At 41.7% G+C, this 17740-nt stretch overlaps 1 protein-coding gene across 2 annotated transcripts in view; it reads left to right on the top strand.

Annotated features, from left to right (window-relative positions):
* Nucleotides 1–11144: 11144 nt before the first annotated feature.
* Nucleotides 11145–17740, top strand: part of LOC111979665 (sodium/potassium-transporting ATPase subunit beta-1-interacting protein 3-like) — a 118043-nt gene continuing 111447 nt past the window's right edge. For both annotated transcript variants that reach the window (XM_070448766.1, XM_024010284.2), the window contains exon 1: nucleotides 11145–11464. In XM_070448766.1, the coding sequence (XP_070304867.1) occupies nucleotides 11411–11464 (54 nt within the window). In that variant the 5' untranslated portion in view covers nucleotides 11145–11410. The remainder of the gene's footprint in view (nucleotides 11465–17740) is intronic.

The raw sequence follows: 17740 nt of genomic DNA, 5'->3' as shown, positions 1-17740 counted from the left end.
ACACCGCACTGCCCCCAAAATACCAACCATATATATTAGTTGTAGAGACCGGCAGGCTACTGGGCAAGTGACGAAGGGATGGTGAGAGAGAGGAGAGAGAGAGAGAGAGGAGAAGAGAGAGACGAGAGAGAGAGAGAGAGAGAGAGAGAGAGAGAGGAGAGAGAGAGAGAGAGAAGAGAAGAGAGAGAGAGAGAGAGAGAGAGAGAGAGAGAGAGAGAGAGGAAGCGAGAGAGAGAGAGAGAGAAGAGAGAGAGAGAGAGAGCTTTTAAGATTTGAGGGAATGAGTGTGTGTTGAAATGAGAAGTGAAATGTTCCCTCTCTCAGTGGGCAGAGGTGTAAATAATTTATCACGCTGTGCAGAGGCGAGGTGGAACCTGCCATGGCATACAGAACCAGGCAGCAAGGCCTCTGGAAAGAGACTGCTCTTAAAATATTTTCTATTATGGAGCTGACCACAACCAGACAGAGCAGGACAGAATGCCAAGGTAGAGGAGGAGGAGGAGGAGGAGGGGAGGAGGAGGACAGCAGGGGTATAGATTGAGAATGGAAGGACAGGGTCAGGGTAACGGTGGAGGAGGAGGAGGAGAAGGAGGAGGAGGAGGAGGAAGAGGAGGAGGAGGAGGAGGACGCAGGGGATAATGATTGAGAATGGAAGGAGAAAGGTAGGTTTAAAGGTGGACGCCGAGAGAGGAGAGGGACAGAAGAAACCAATAGGGTTATAGATTGAGAATGGAAGGAGAAGGGTCAGGGGTAAGTGGAGGAGGAGGAGGAGGAGGAGGGAGGTGGAGGAGGAGCACAGCCAGGGGTGATAGATGAGAAAGGAAGGAGAAGGGTCAGGGTTAAGGTGGAGGGAGGAGGAGGAGGAGAGAGAAGGAGAACAGCAGGTGTATTAGATTTAGAATGGAAGGACAAAGTGTCAGGGTTAAGGTGGTGGAGGAGGAGGAGGAGAGGAAGGAAGGAGACAGCAGGGTATAGATTGAGAATGGAAGGAGAAGGTCGTTAAGGTGGAGGAGGGAGGAGGAGAAGGACAGCAGGGATATAGATTGGAGAATTGGAAGGAGTAAGGGTCAGGGTCTACGGTGAGGAGGAGGAGGAGGAAGAGGACAGCAGGGGTATAGATTGAGAAATGGAAGGAGAAGGTCAGGTTAAGGAGGAGGGGAGGAGGAGGAGGAGGAAAAGGACAGCAGGCGCTATAGATTGAGATGGCAGGATAAGGGAGGCGGAGGAGGAGGGAGGAAGAGGGAGGACATCAGGGGTATAGATTGGAGAATGGAAGGAAGGAAGGGTCAGGGTTCTTTTTTACCTATTATTTTTGGGTGGAGGAGAGAGGAAGAGAGAAACAGCAGGGGTATTAGATCGAGAATGGAAGGAGAAGGTCAGGGTTAAGGAGAGAGAGAGGAGAGGATGTGAGTTGATCGGAAGGCAAATAAAGGACAGCAGGGTATAGATGAGAATGGAGGATAAGGGAGGCGGAGGAGGAGGAGGAAGAGGAAGGCATCAGGGGTATGAGCATTGAGAATGGAAGGAGAAGGGTCAGGGTTTTTTTGGTTTGTACTTTTGTTTTTTTGTTGACGTCTTTAAACGGGGAGGAGGGAGGAGGAGGAAAGGGGACATAGGGGTATAGATTGAAGAATGGAAGGAGAAGGGTCAGGGTAAGGTGGAGGAGGAGGAAGAGACACGCAGGTGTTGTAGTCTACCCTGGGTTTTTTGCTGCAGAATCATGTTTAATTGCTCTATCAGGCGTTGGATTTGGGTTCATTTATTATTTCGAACCGTTTTTAAAACACTGCCCGATGCGGAAGCCCACCGGGCTTCGACTGACTAACGACGTTATCTGCCAAGGGAGTTACCCAACTGGCCCCTCCGTCGCGACGTTACTGAACGCCCATCTGCGGCCGCTAATCGTTAGCTGTCTTATCGCTTGCTATCTGAATAGGTTCTATCGGACAAATTTTTCTTGGGTCACTATACTATATTCTAATTTTGCCAATTGGATTGATCCCCTCTACCACACGGAACTGCAACTATCTAACCGTCGGAACGGCACGCAGGTGGCTTAAAAAACAGAACCCCGGTCCTGCTAGATTGCTACCGATGGCCCGGCTAGCTGTCTGATCGCCGTTACCCCAACCAACCTCACTACTCACTGGACCCTTATGATCACTCGACTAAGAATGCCACTCCTTAAGTAATGTAGCAGAACTTAATGTAGAACGCCGCAGCCTCGTCTGGTGTTCAACTTTCCCAAGTTCTCCTTGCACGTCACCGTGCTCCCGCTTCCTCCGCTCTCTCCCACTGGCTTCCAGTTGAAGCTCGCATCCGCTACAAAGACCATGGTGTTTGCCTACGAGCTGTGAGGGAACGCAACCTCCGTACCTTCAGGCTCTGATCAGCGCCTACACCCAAACAAGGGGACTGAGTTCATCCACCTCTGGCCTGCTTCGCCTCCCTACTCTGAGGAAGTACACGTTCCCGCTCAGCCAGTCAAAAACTGTTCGCTGCTCTTTTCCTGGTTTTTTTTCTCCTAGCACCAATGGTGGAACAAACTCCCTCACGACGCCAGGTCAGCGGAGTCCAATCACCACCTTCCGGAGACACCTGAAACCCCACCTCTTTAAGGAATACCTAGCGATAGGATTAAAGTAATCCTTCTAACCCCCCCTTAAAAGAGTTAGATGCACTATTGTAAAGTGGTTGTTGCCACTGGATATCATAGGTGAATGCACCAATTTGTAAGGCGCTCTGGATAAGAGCGTCTGCTAAATGACTTAAATGTAATGTAAATGTTAATGGATGTTTTATTTTTTTGCCTTTGTCCCATTGGCTTTTGTTTTCGTTTATGGTTTATTGGCTTATTTTCCTGTAAGGCCTCTAGCCCTGTCTTATACCTTTATCCACCTTTCAGTTTCCAACCCCACACTGCGATGACATACTGGTTTCCAATGAATGTTTCTAGAACAACTCTCTCTCATCATCACTCAATACTAGGTTTTACGCTCCCACTGTATTTCACAATGCCTACCATACTTTGTCTATAACATTATACCTTGAAGCTATTTTTAATCGCCCCCAAAACATCCTTTTACTCTCTGTTCCGGGTGTTCTAGCCACCACATTTCTCATAAGCTTTTAGCGTACCCTTATCTCACTCCTCCTCTGTTCCTCTGTGATGTAGAGTGAACCCAGGCCTGCAGTGCCTAGCTCCACTTCCTAATCCCCCAGGCGCTCTCTCTTTCATGACTTCTGTAACCGGCATTAGCCTTGGTTATGCATGTTTTAACATTAGAAGCCTTCTCCACTAAGTTTTGTTTTATTCACCTGCTTTAGCACACCTCTGCCAACCCCGGATGTCTAGCCGTGTCTGAAGTCCTGGCTCTAGGGAGACCACCAAAACTCTGAAATCTCCATTCCTAACTACAAACATTTTTCAGACAAATAGGACGGCCAAAGGGGGCGGTGTTGCAATCTTCTTGCAACAGATAGCCTTGCGAGTTCTGTCCCTTAATATCATGTTAATTGCTCTATCAGGCGTTGGATTTGGTCTCATTTATTCATTTCAGTTCAGTTAGTCTACGTTGCTCTTCATCCTGTCTATTGTTTTGTAGATATTTGAAGTACTTGGCAGGACAAACGCAGGCCCTGCTCTAGAGAATTCCCCCTGTGGAGGGCGCTGCAAGGTCTCCGCTGAGTCTCCTCTCACATGAGGAGATATTGATCAGCTCACAGCCTGTGGTCTCTGCCAATCAGCTGGTGCCCACATGCCCCACACGCTGTACATGAGCTGATTGGCTAAGAGCAACTAGCTGGTCCTGCACTGGCTAATAAGGTCCGCTGCATGCTCTTGCATCCCTTTAAATGGACACACTCCCGATGGCCGTTGCCTTCAGTGCAGATAAGAGGTGGATTTACGGCAGTGGGTTCATGGAGTGTGTGGGTCTAAGTGAGTAGCGGTTATTCCTGTTATGGCTGAGATGTGTGTGTGTTTACTATTACTGTTAGTAGTAGTTTCTCTTGGTACTCGCTGTATGCTATTACTGGGTTATATTACATGTTCAGGTAACATGGTTCTTTATATTTAGACAGTCCTTTTCTATACAGTTACTGTTATTTAATGTATAGTTTATTCATGATTTCTCTTTTTCTGTACTTTCATGTCTATACCCCTGCTATCAGCCACTCCTGGGCTACAATCGCCTATCCGGACCCGTTTTACTGCCGATGCGGAGCCCCACCGGGCCTTCACGACTGGACTACCGACGTTATCTGCCCGAGGGAGTTATCCAACTGGCCCCTCAGTCGCGACGTTACCTGAACGCTCATCTGCCGCCCGCTAATCGTTAGCTGTCTTATCGGCTGCTATCTGAATAGGTCTATTGGACAATTTTTCTTGGGTCACTATAACTATATCTATTTTGCCAATTGGATTGATCCCCTCTACCACACGGAACTGCACTAATCTACCGTCGGAAACGCACGAGGTGGACGGAAATCAGAGGGCCTGTTGTCCGGGCCTCTGGCAGTCTCTATGGGGGTGCCACAGGGTTCAATTCTTGGACCGACTCTCTTCTCTGTATACATCAATGATGTCGCTCTTGCTACTGCTGAGTCTCTGATCCACCTCTACGCAGACGACACCATTCGGTATACTTCTGACCCTTCTTTGGACACTGTGTTAACAACCCTCCAGACGAGCTTCAATGCCATACAACTCTCCTTCTGTGGCCTCCAATTGCTCTTAAATACAAGTAAAACTAAATGCATGCTCTTCAACCGATCGCTGCCTGCACCTGCCCGCCCGTCCAACATCACTACCCTGGACGGTTCTGACAACTACAAATACCTAGGTGTCTGGTTAGACTGTAAACTCTCCTTCCAGACTCATATCAAACATCTCCAATCCAAAGTTAAATCTAGAATTGGCTTCCTATTTCGCAACATAGCATCCTTCACTCATGCTGCCAAAMATACCCTTGTAAAACTGACCATCCTACCRATCCTCGACTTCGGCGATGTYATTTACAAAATAGCCTCCAAYACCCTACTCAATAAATTGGATGCAGTCTATCACAGTCCCATCCGTTTTGTCACCAAAGCCCCATATACTACCCACCACTGCGACCTGTACGCTCTCGTTGGCTGGCCCTCGCTTCATACTCGTCCCCAAACCCACTGGCTCCAGGTCATCTACAAGACCCTGCTAGGTAAAGTCCCCCCTTATCTCAGCTCGCTGGTCACCATAGCAGCACCCACCTGTAGCACGCACTCCAGCAGGTATATCTCTCTGTTCACCCCAAAACCAATTCTTCCTTTGGCCGCCTCTCCTTCCAGTTCTCTGCTGCCAATGACTGGAATGAACTACAAAAATCTCTGAAACTGGAAACACTTATCTCCTTCACTAGCTTTAAGCACCAGCTGTCAGAGCAGCTCACAGATTACTGCACCTGTACATAGCCCATCTATAATTTAGCCCAAACAACTACCTCTCCCCCTTCTGTATTTATTTATTTTGCTCCTTTGTACCCCATTATTTCTATCTCTACTTTGCACCTTCTTCCACTGCAAATCTATCATTCCAGTGTTTTACTTGCTATATTGTATTTACTTCGCCACCATGGCCTTTTTTTCCTTTACCTCCCTTATCTCACCTTATCTCATTTGCTCACATTGTATATAGACTTATTTTTCTACTGTATTATTGACTGTATGTTTGTTTTACTCCATGTGTAACTCTGTGTTGTTGTATGTGTCGAACTGCTTTGCTTTATCTTGGCCAGGTCACAATCGTAAATGAGAACTTGTTCTCAACTTGCCTACCTGGTTAAATAAAGGTGAAATAAATAAAAAAAATATGCAATGAAGTTTGCTGTGTGTGTTAACTCTCTGTGAGGTTGCCTTATTTCTTTGTCCGGGAAAGGTTTTCAGTGAGTCACAGACAAGTCAAATAGGAGGATATTCCCTCACAAAGTGGTCCTTCGAGCCGGATTTGTGGTTTACTGACACTGTGATGGCAACCTCTGGAGAGTACACACAGAGCTTGCCTTTTTGCAATTCTGCGGTCCAGAGTAGGAGACGAATCTCAGCCTTTATGCAGTATTACCCTTTAGATTATGTTTCTTTTGCACTGAGTACACCTCCCCACACGGATTATGCCCCCTGTTATTGTCCAACAGATGGAGGACGGGCAGCTGCCGACAGCGAGGAGGGCCAGGAGCTGGTTCTGCCGTTCCAGCAGGATTCTATTAAATGTCTTCGTATTTTCYGGCAGTGGCGGCAGGTTTCCAGGGCTTCCTCTCACAGGCTGGTGAGCTTGAACAAGGACATGCACCTGCAAGTGTAGCTGCGGTCACAGAATAATGAGTAATGGCAAGGACTGTACATATAAATAGTAGGCTATTGCACAGCAACTCACAAGGACTGTATTTAAATATATAGGAAATAGGAAGTAGTAAACAGTGACTAATCATTGCAGACAATATCAGTAGTAACATAATAATAACAGGAATGAGAACTACATAGAATACTGCTACTCTATAACATACTACAATTTTAAGAACACCAACTTTATTTACGCATCCCATGCACACATGTCCACCCACTTTCTCAGACTGGAAAAACCCTGTTTGGGCCAGGCTAATACTTACAGCTTGAGAGAGCATGCAATGGAACAGACTGGCCAGTGTTGGGCTAGCTAGGAGCATCTGACCAATCACAGGATGCATGCTCAGTGCATGGGCAGAGTGTGGGGTGCATGGGGACAGTCTGATTGGCTGAAGCCACAAGCTGGAGGGAATCATATCTCTCGCTTAGACATAAACAAACACACATGCTGGAAATTAGTCCTATAGTGCCCTGGCAGGGGGATTCTGTAACACCTGCTATCATTGGGGKTTTTCGACAMTGCAGCCGACTTTAAAGGCGAGTCAAGACTGACTGATCTAATAATCACCTTGCATCTTAAATAACTTCTCAATTTTATTTGTAGATCAATCAGTCAGTCACAAATTTGAGATCAGAATTTTAACACCAACGATGTTAAATGTAACACTTAGAAATGATTTGTGACCCACAGGAATAGTATTAAACTAACACTAAACTAACAACCCTAGAGTGTTGGTCCCTAACACCACGGGTGTTGCAAATTCCGAMTTAAATTAACACCTAATTAGAGTTGATGTGGTTACACTTTTTTATGTTAAAGAATAATGTAGTGTGAAGGTATTTTTTGGGGGGTGGGGGTAACATTGTAGATTGTAAAGCTATATTTGCATGTTTCCCAGCATTCCTTTCAAGTGAATGTGAGAGATACCCACCCATGACTATGTTTGTCAGTGGCAGAGACATGGTTGTYGAGTTCAAAAATATTTGACATGCATCAAGTAATTGTGTAAGTGAGTGTGTTTCAAATAAAAGTWAACCAATTATGAGCATATTATACTKTTCTAAAAATGTAAAACACAGTGCCTATGCCAACAGAGAAACTGAGAAAATGTCTATAATGTCTTTTTTGTTAGCCAGACAAATGTATCATCTTATTACGAAGTACTTTTTGTGCATATCATCCATAACCATTGATATGACCCTTAAAATTTAGATACTGCACTCTGCCTTTGTATGGCCTTAAAMAACGACTTGCTTAATGCAAAGGTAAAGTGCAATATCTACAATCTCAATGTGTTTATCGAACTTGTTATTTTTCTAACTACAATCCAACTTTATTTAATGGTTTAATGTGGTTATGTTTTCATGTTTTGAATATTGTATTGTAGTAACCCTGAAGCATCTTTTCGCGATTTGGCTGGACAGCAAATCAACTTTAAAGCCATTTTCTCAGTTTCCCTGTTTRCGTAGCTCTTTGCCTGGCAGAGCGGGTAACTGCAGCCAAAACAAGGTGAAACAAATCCAAAGTGCAATCAYTTCAGTTATTGCAGTTGGCCTTGGTTTTTACTTGGATGTTGTAGTTAGTGCAAATTTCACACTCCATTTTCTCTGAAATTGAATATAATTGAACGAGGACACTTTGTCACAAGATAAAACAGATACCAGAAAGCCTGATTTCAGTCATAACAAAATGTTCACCAAAATTGTAGTTTTTGCTTTTGTAGGTCAGCATAAATGTCATAAGGMCTTTAGTTATGGCCTTGGGTTGAAAATCTGGGATCATGGGCAAAATAAGACCTGCAAGTCACAATAAGCTGGTTTGAAAAGTGATCAGTTATTCCTTTCAGAATCCAGCCAGAGAGGATAACCAACAATTTCAATATTTTATCACCAACTACATGCATTCAGAACAACTGCTATGGTGGAGGACTACACAAACAAGRCCGCCTAAACCATTTAAAATGCAACAACCATCTCAGGAATGGGTGCACTWTATCCAACCCCTTACAGATTGGATTAGTTTTGAAAAACGCAAGTTATTTATCTTTGTATAGTATAAGATTCATTAATCAATGTGCATGCAGAAACATCGATATTTTAAACAATTATTCTAAAAGTCAACAAAGCATTCTGAGAAGAATGATGATAAGGCCCTTCCCATGTCTTTCTCACTATGAACGAGTTAACGGAAATGAGCTCACCGTAGTCGAGTAACAACAACACWGYGCAGTGTTGATTCCACTGTGATTCAAATAACACTTCAKTYAYACMCCACMTGTGGTGGAAATTTCAATCCAACTTGTGTTAACCCCACTAGAATCAACACTCAGAATCAACACTTGTTAACCTTAACACTGAGATTTTCACACTAGCAAATTTGCTGTTCTACATGACGGTGTTGATCCTCTCGGAGGTAGGCCTTGTCTGCCTCCTGACTGCAAGATCCACGGCAACGGCCTAGCTCACAAGGTAAGGCAGCGTTTCCCAAACAGTGTCCTGGGGACCTCAAGGGATCCACATTTAKTTWTKTTTGCCSTCATTATCAAGCTTTGATTATTTGASTCAGCTGTGTAGTGCTAGGATAAAAAMCAAATGTGCACCCCTTGGTATAGGAAACACTGAGGTAAGGCCTAGAGACTATGATCGTGAACACAGTAAAAAAAAGTCCTCTAATTGTGCAGTGTCTATTTTTATGATCAGTAACGTTAACTGCCCCTACAATGCATTCGGAAAGTATTCAGACCCCTTGATTTTTCCCACAATTTGTTACGTTAAAGCCTTACTCTAAAATGTATCAAATAATTTTAGAGTAAGGGTTTTTCTTTATTTTGACTTTTTTCTACATTGTAGAATAATAGTGAAGACGTCAAAACTATGAAATAACACATATGGAATTGTGTAGTAACCAAAAAAGTGTTAAACAAATCAAAACATATTTTATATTTGAGATTTTTCAAAGTAGCCAACATTTGCCTAGATGACCAAGTTGTAGCGTCATACCCAAGAAGACTCGAGGCTGTAATCGCTGCCAAAGGTGCTGCAACAAAGTACTGAGTAAAGGGTCTGAATACTTATGTAAATGTGATATTTAAGTTAGGATTTTTTAAAAATATATTAGCAAAAATTCTAAAAACCTGTGTTTGCTTTGTAATTATGGGGGAATTGTGTGTAGATTGATGAGGAAAAACAACAATTGAATCAATTTTAGAATAAGGCTGTAACATAACAAAATGTGGAAAAAGTCAAGGGGTCTGTATTCTTACCGAATGTACTGTATGTGAATATATTTCACTCATTAACCCACATTGAAATCTGCGGAGACATTGCTTTCTATCACTTCTCTTCTCACTCTCTTCTCTATACAGTGTATATAGAGCCCAGTGGTGGAAAAAGTACCCAATTGTCATATTTGATTAAAAGTAAAGATACCTTAATAGAAAATGACTCAAGAAAATGTGAAAGTCACCCAGTAAAATACTTATTGAGTAAAAGTCTAAAAGTATTTGGTTTTAAATGTACTTAAGTATCAAAAGTACATGTAATTGCTAAAATATACTTAAGTATCAAAAGTAAAAGTACAAATACTTTCAAATTCCTTATATTAAGCAAACTAGATGGGGACATATATATATATATATATATATATATTTATTTATTTATAGCGGAAAGCCTTGGGGAAACTCTACAACTCATAATTTACAAACAAAGCATGTGTGTTTCGTGAGTCCATCAGATCAGAGGCAGTAGGGATGACCAGGGATGTTGTCTTGATAAGGGCGTGTATTGGACACTTTTCCTGTCCTGCTAAGAATTACAAATGTAACGAGTACTTTTGGGTGTCAGGGAAAATGTATGGAGTAAAAAGTAMATTATTTTCTTTAGGAATGTAGTGGAGTAAAAGTAAAAGTAGTCAAAAATATAAATAGTAAAGTACAGATACCCCCCAAAACTACTTAAGTTGTACTTTAAAGTATTTTTCTTAAGTACTTTACACCACTGATGGAGTCTTACAGTCTTATGGAGCCTATTGTCATACAGTCTATTACCACTTAGTATTCTACTAGTGGACGTATATAGCTTCATTCATCACTGAATATTTTATGAAGCATTTGATTGCGTTTACCTTTCGGGTGGGGTGACTTGTCAGTTGTTTATCAACCCACATGAGTTTAACCCTATACACATTTGGTAAATAGTCAGCAGTTTCTTTAAAATACAGAATAAGATGAATAAGACAAGGCACAATAGGCTACTATTTTATGAGAGCTCATCAGAASAAATACATGAAGAGGATGGAAGGCGTTCATAGCGCTGTTGGTGAGTGTGTAATTGCGTCAAATGACCAGAKTGTGGCGCCTAAGTTCCGTCATCAAGGTTTTGGTCTCATCTCTCAGTTCCTCTCATGAGAGAGGTGCAATTCAGTAGGCGACACTGCTTATAACTTTACTTTTAGGTTTGACCCATACCAGAATTTATAATGATTTTTCTAAACAAATCGTTAAAAGATTCAAGCAAAATATCCCGCTCTTCAAATGTTAAGTAGTAGGTTATATGTAAAAAATATACAACATATTTGGCATAATTGTGTACTCAATTCAACAGGTTATGAAAATAGTTCCAATGATTGAAAATTGTGTTTTAAACTCTGGAAAAGGGACCAGGTGAGAACACAGATTAGTKCCACAGGGCACCGTTAGTTTGTTGACGCCCTCAACTAGCCCCTTCCACCTCCCCCTTCTTATACTCTACACACACACACATGCACACGCACCGGCGTGAAATCCAACTACTCAACTCGAAAGCTAGCGGTAGAATCAACCCAAGCCACCCCTTTCATACACAAAGCAATCATTGGGGGACAGAAAAAGCATGGGATGCCGGAGCCTGCAGCTTACCTACGCAGTTTTCAAAGTGGACCGAGCTTGAAGCCATTCTTTGTATTTAAAGGTATTCGGATATCCAGTGACCCAGTGTGGACCGTTCTAAGGACATTTTCTTGCGGTTTCTCGAGTGCTATTTGGTTTTTGACACAATGGGGTGCTGCAGCGGACGATGCACGCTCATCTTTCTCTGCTCGATTCAGCTGGTGAGTGGTGGCCCGTCACTTCTGTTACCTAATACGAGAAGTGTAATTTGCCCTGTTTCTTATGTTTGTTTMGAAATTGGAAATTGGTTTTGGGTGAAACACAACATTTCTTTTATATCATTTTTTTGGTCATTTTACTTGGAACACTGGCCAATTTTACTACCGGTGCTTTCGTGTGTGAATGTATCCGTCTAGTTATAGCGCTAACTTATAGAGGATACATATAACTATTTGGCGTCAGGTATTATGTGCCCAAACTAACCTACACCTGTAGTACACTGTTTTTTCGTTCACCCTGTCCGTTACACGAGGATAGGCTACTCTGCAATTTATGTGGGGCATATGGCAAGACTCAAGAGCGGTGTGAGCATTCTGCACTKCACGCCCTGAACCACAAGCTACAGTATGTGGTCCTCCTAGTCCTAATGTCATGTTTATACAAAATGTATATATGTATATGTATATATACACAGTTATTGGGCCAGATCAACTCATCACAAATGCAAATACCCCTCTGGGCACACACTGGTTGAATCAACGTTGTTTCCACGTCATTTCAATGAAATGAAGTTGAACCAATGTGGAATAGACGTTGAATTTAAATCTGTGCCTAGTGGGCGGCCACCAGGTTAAATTACATGACACTTTTGCAAAGACATGTTCACACACCTCTGCTTATTTTACTGTAGCCTACAGGTGTGTACTGTGATCCAATGTTTGTGCGGTGACCATTGACACAGTGGCGTATTGCTGTTTTGAGCAACACCAGTGTGTCTTCTCAGCTAAAGTCGTTCATGTGTGGCAGGTCAGAGTACATCCATCAAGCCACTTTCACACGGTGAGTTAGTSTGTGTAATCCTACCTCAGGTGATGATAAATAAACATGATAGCTTTGTAGGCAAGCTTCCGTCTGTCCCAGAAGCACCATGGGAACCTGTGACCCACAATGCAAAAGGGCTTCAGCAAGTTGAAAGCTGCTGGAAAGAGATTTTTACCCGGTTGTGATCAGTGGAGTGTGAGACGTGACATTTTACACGTAGTAGCCGTGAACTTGTTGTTAGTRCCCCCTCCCCATTCAGAATTTTTATCATCTCTCTCTCTCGCCGTCTCTCTCAATCTCAATTAAAATCAATTCAAAGGTCTTTATTGGCATGGGAAACATGTTTACATTACCAGAGCAAGTGAAATAGATTATAAACCAAAGTTAAATAAACAATCAGAAATTAACCGTAAACATTACACTCACAAAAGTTTCAAAAGAATAGAGACATTTCAAATGTTATATTATGGCTATGTACAGTGTTATAACANAATAGAGACATTTCAAATGTTATATTATGGCTATGTACAGTGTTATAACATTGTGCAAATCGTTGAAGTACAAAGGGGAAAATAAATAGACAGATAAATATGGGTTGTATTTACAATGGTGTTTGTGCTTCACTGGTTGCCCTTTTCTTGTGGCAACAGGTCACACATCGTGCTGCTCTGTTGGCACACCGTGGTATTTCACCCAATAGATATGTGATTTGATCAAAATTGGTTTTGTTTTCAAAATATTTGTGGATTTGGGTAATCAGAGAGATATGTGTCTATAATATGGTCATACATTTGGCAGGAGGTTCGGAAGTGCAGCTCAGTTTCCATCTCATTTTGTGGGCAGCGTGCACATAGCCTGTCTTCTCTTGAGAGCCAGGTCTGCCTACGGCGGCCTTTCTCAATAGCAAGGCTAAAAGTGTGTTTTTCCATATATAGACACATCATTTGTGTTTTAATCAAATCAACTATATGCACTGAGCTTGTCAGATTTTTTTAAGCGAACTGTTTGATGAAATAATTAAGATACACAAATGACTCGATGCATACATGTGTCATGTAATTGATTTGATTGTGCCGGGCCTGGCTCTGAGTTGCTGTGCTGTGTTAAATAAAAGACAGCGAGTGACTTTGATTAGCACCCGCTGTCTCTCTCTCCTCCCTACTGCAGCGACCACCACAGAACATCAACAGTGCGTATCGCACTCTCTATGTTGCTGAAACTGACACATAATTACAGCCATTTCTGACTAAAAAGTTACGTTACCAAAATCTCTAATTTGTTTAGGAAAAACATTCCCTATTCCCTCAGCCCTTGCTCTCTTTTTACGTGATACACGTATGCATCACATCGCACGTGAACAATAGGGCCTGACCTATAGCATATCATAATTTGGTTATGATATGCTATATCATAAATTGGTTAAAACAAACTGAACACCGTAACACGTGACAGAAAAATGTATGCAGAAGACGTGACAATAAACTCAAAGCGGGGGAATGTTTACTGGTCGCTCAGGAGGTAAAGGGGAAGTCAGATGTGTGGAATAAATGTGACTAGTTGTGGAAAATACTGGAAATCAAGAAAAATAAGGTATGGAGCAAGCACTGTGTGCATATTGTGCGTGCCAAACAGGTCTGTTAGTTTACAATATAGCTGTTTCTGACCATTTGGAAGAATGTAAACAACACTAGATAATGATAAGTGTTCCAGAGAGTCTGTTGTAACAATTTTTTTCTTCTTGTAAAGCCTTTATTAAAGCAAAGACTCAAATGCTCTACAGCTCGATGGTGGTTATACAAGAATTGCTGTAATAAGCCTACTAATGATATTACTTATTATATAAGGATGATCATAATAATAATAAGGAGATCAAGGGAAAACAAGGGTTATTATTTTATTATAAATATGATTTTTCCCGGACAATTTGGAACAGTGTAACAACACAAATGAATGATAAAAGAATACCAGAGAGGCTGGTCTAATGAAATAGAAGTGGACAGCCTTTATTACAGTATGGAAAAGATTAAAAATAGAAAAGTGTAGCCTTTATTACAGTATGGAAAAGATTAAAAATAGAAGTGGACAGCCTTTATTACAGTATGGAAAAAGATTAACAAATAGAAGTGGACAGCCTTTATTACAGTATGGAAAAGATTAAAAAATAGAAGTGCAGCTTTATTACAGTATGGAAAAGATACAAATAGAAGTGGACAGCCTTATTACAGTATGGAAAAGTTTACAAATAGAAGTGCAGCCTTTATTACAGTATGGAAAAGATTAAAAATAGAAGTGCAGCCTTATTTACAGTATGGAAAAGATTAAAAATAGAAGTGGACAGCCTTTATTACAGCATGGAAAAGATTAAAAATAGAAGTGGACAGCCTTTATTACAGTATGGAAAAGATTAAAAATAGAAGTGGACAGCCTTTATTACAGTATGGAAAAGATTAAAAATAGACACGTTTGTGAAATTGTTGCTTGAAGCTTGGTGCTCACGGGATCAGTAGGCTATTAAAACAAACACTCAAACAGGCAACAGAAGCAGGATCTGTCTTACTTCTGTAGATATGGATGATTTATAAAGCCAGGCACATTTAACAGTTAGACTATTGATTACAGACCTAATTAAGTTGGGCTTGCTTCTCTCCTCACTTTTCTTAGACAATTAAGGCAAACGTTGTTTTCTCCTCTCCTAACTCTGCTGCTGCCTCCGCCGCATTGTTCTCAACACCAATATGCTGGTTAACTTTACTATTATGCACATAGCAACATGGTCTAAGAAAAAGCGCCAATTCACCAGAGCACTGATGTGTTTCAGAACTGTAGACAGCGACCACTATCCAACGTGGGAGAAAGTGCATTTGTTATAAAATAATGTAATTTTTATTTGTGTTGCACCGTTGTTCTTACATAGTATAACCATATACAATTTCAGTAGCACGTCTTAGACTGATGGACTGTGCCATCCCCACGGCCTCCACAGTGGATCAGTCCACTCAGACAGGCGCGACCAACAGCCTATCAACCAAACAATCGACCAGTCGACTAAATGGGGTCAGCCCTAATCTTAATTCTGTTCTGCATGCATTATTTGTTGTTTTACATTGCACACAGAGGACGTTTTTGTCAAATTCTGTAGTCTTAATTTGGTGTCTGTCACATTTAGTGAATTATTGGTTGGTGAGCACAATGGGTTCTATAATTGATTCAATAATTTTTTTGCCAGATCCTAATTGGAATTCTATGTTCCTTTTGATGGCGTAGATTAGGAGGTCCTTCTTGCCTTGTCTCTCAGATCGTTCATAGCTTTGTGGCAATTGGACCTATTTTTGAACACCATTATATTTGTCTTACTGAGATTCACTGTCAGGGCCCCAGGTCTGACAGAATCTGTGCAGAAGATCTAGATGCTGCTGTAGGCCCTCCTTGGTTGGGGACAGAAGCACCAGATGACGTGACTATCATTAATGTGATGACTATTGTTTATCAAATAATTACCTACTATGTTTAATTGTTATTAAATTAAATTAATCATGTAACAATTATCTCATTAGGAATTTGGGGCACCACCGGGAAAAGTTGTTTACCGAGTTACTATCTCCCGGCTTAAACGCTAAAGATATATAAATATATCTTACATCAATAACAGTCATATATTAATTATTACCTCATCAGTCTCATTCTGAGCGTCACATAATTATTGGATATCAGAACGAACCCTAACCTATCTGATTAATCAGCAATACACAAATTGGCTTAATCATTTATTTACTAACTAACTAAATAATCACACAGAAATACATAAACACACACACACATGGTATAGGTTGTCGATTACTAACGTACTACAATGAAAATAGGTCCCTAGTGGACTAACAAAAGCATGACTGTTTKGTTACACAATGGGAAGGGRGGGGTAGGTAGGAGAGGGAGAGATAAAGAGAGTCAACGTATCGTACATACATTTGGAAACTACGCTCACCGTAACCAGAATACTTAACACCCTAACGACCGCTCATTCGGATTAGAAATGCTATGTATATTTACGCGTAGATGTCGTTCTCTGTCGTCTCTGTTGAAACCACTCGATTTGTCTATCGGGAGTGGTTCGATGTAAGTCTCTGGTTGTTCACCAGAGGTCACAATGTCCGTAGTTTTAGGCATCTTTAGTGTTGGAGTGTTCGTTAATATAGATACTTCAGGTGTACCACACGGTGTTCAGAGGGATCTGTTCTTCCCCTTCGTCTTTGGTCAAATGTCCTAAACTACTTTACATTCACAGCTGCAGACTGAATGTTCTGGTCTAGTCTTTACCTTCTTCACTCGGGTTGAGAGTTTCAGAGGGTCTTCCCATTTTCAGCCRTGTAGCCACCGTTCCACGCTGTCTAGTCTTGTAGTATTAATCATTTCAACGTGTGGGCCATGGCCTCACGTTCTCTGGTCTACTGTCAATTTCGTTAGCGAGTCATTTTAAGCACTATGGCCTTGGAGGGCGTTCCGTCATGTTGACACGAACTGACACGAGCTCACTTGGGCGTGGCTACTGACTGGGCACAAGTTTGCATGAAATACGATTCTCATTTAGAAGGCTAAAATGAAATTTTAATTTTTTCAAAAATAGTTTCACCGTTCTTCATATTGTATTAACATCATACCTGGTGGGAACTACAGCGAGAATGTGTTTCCTTCCTAAGTTATGGTATTTCTGTTATAACAGTCTTTCTACCAATTTTAATKGCATCACAAAATAGATAAGCATTTTCCATATTCCATCTCTCATCGKTCCCAACATTCGGATGTTGAAATAAATTGTCCCAGTGTTCATCGTTAGATGTTGACGTTTTGGTTGACCACTCTTCTGTAACACCCAGACATTCCATTCTCCCAAACTAGAGATCAAGAAAGAGAAAGTTCTCTCTGAAATGTATGACAGGCTGTTAGGTCATAAAACCGGCCCAACTCCACCCCTCTCCTCTCCTGTGGGAGAGAGAGGGGGTCTGGCTATCTCTCAGCCATTGCCAGTTTATCTGGCACCCTTGATCCTCACCAAGGAGAGAGAGCCATGATATCAGCGAACAGTAGACATTTGACTTCAGATTCTAGTAGGGTGAGGCCGGATGCTGCAGACTGTTCTAGTGCCCTCACCCATTCGCTCACTCTCAACCACCCTACAGGGGGAAGTAGAGGTGACAGGGTGTGAGAATGTTATTTATGATGGCATTAATAGAGCTCTCTCACACAGTGAGGTTGGGTAAGCCCATAGTACACAACCATGTCAGCTAAAATATCAATAACCTTCTCTTTTATTTGTTACAAAAACTCTGGAAATTCTTCCCATGCGCCAGGGATTAAGTTCAAGGACATGGGAAAAGGGAGTAGGGAGAGAGAGAGAATAGAGTGTATACTCTACCGGTCAAAGGTTTTAGAACTCCTACTCATTCAGTGGTTTTTATTTA

Source organism: Salvelinus sp. IW2-2015, linkage group LG19, assembly GCF_002910315.2.
Source record: "Salvelinus sp. IW2-2015 linkage group LG19, ASM291031v2, whole genome shotgun sequence".
In the NCBI taxonomy this organism is placed as follows: domain Eukaryota; kingdom Metazoa; phylum Chordata; class Actinopteri; order Salmoniformes; family Salmonidae; genus Salvelinus; species Salvelinus sp. IW2-2015.
Note: the sequence above shows the minus strand (reverse complement) of the source record. Positions and strands in the feature narration are given on the sequence as shown.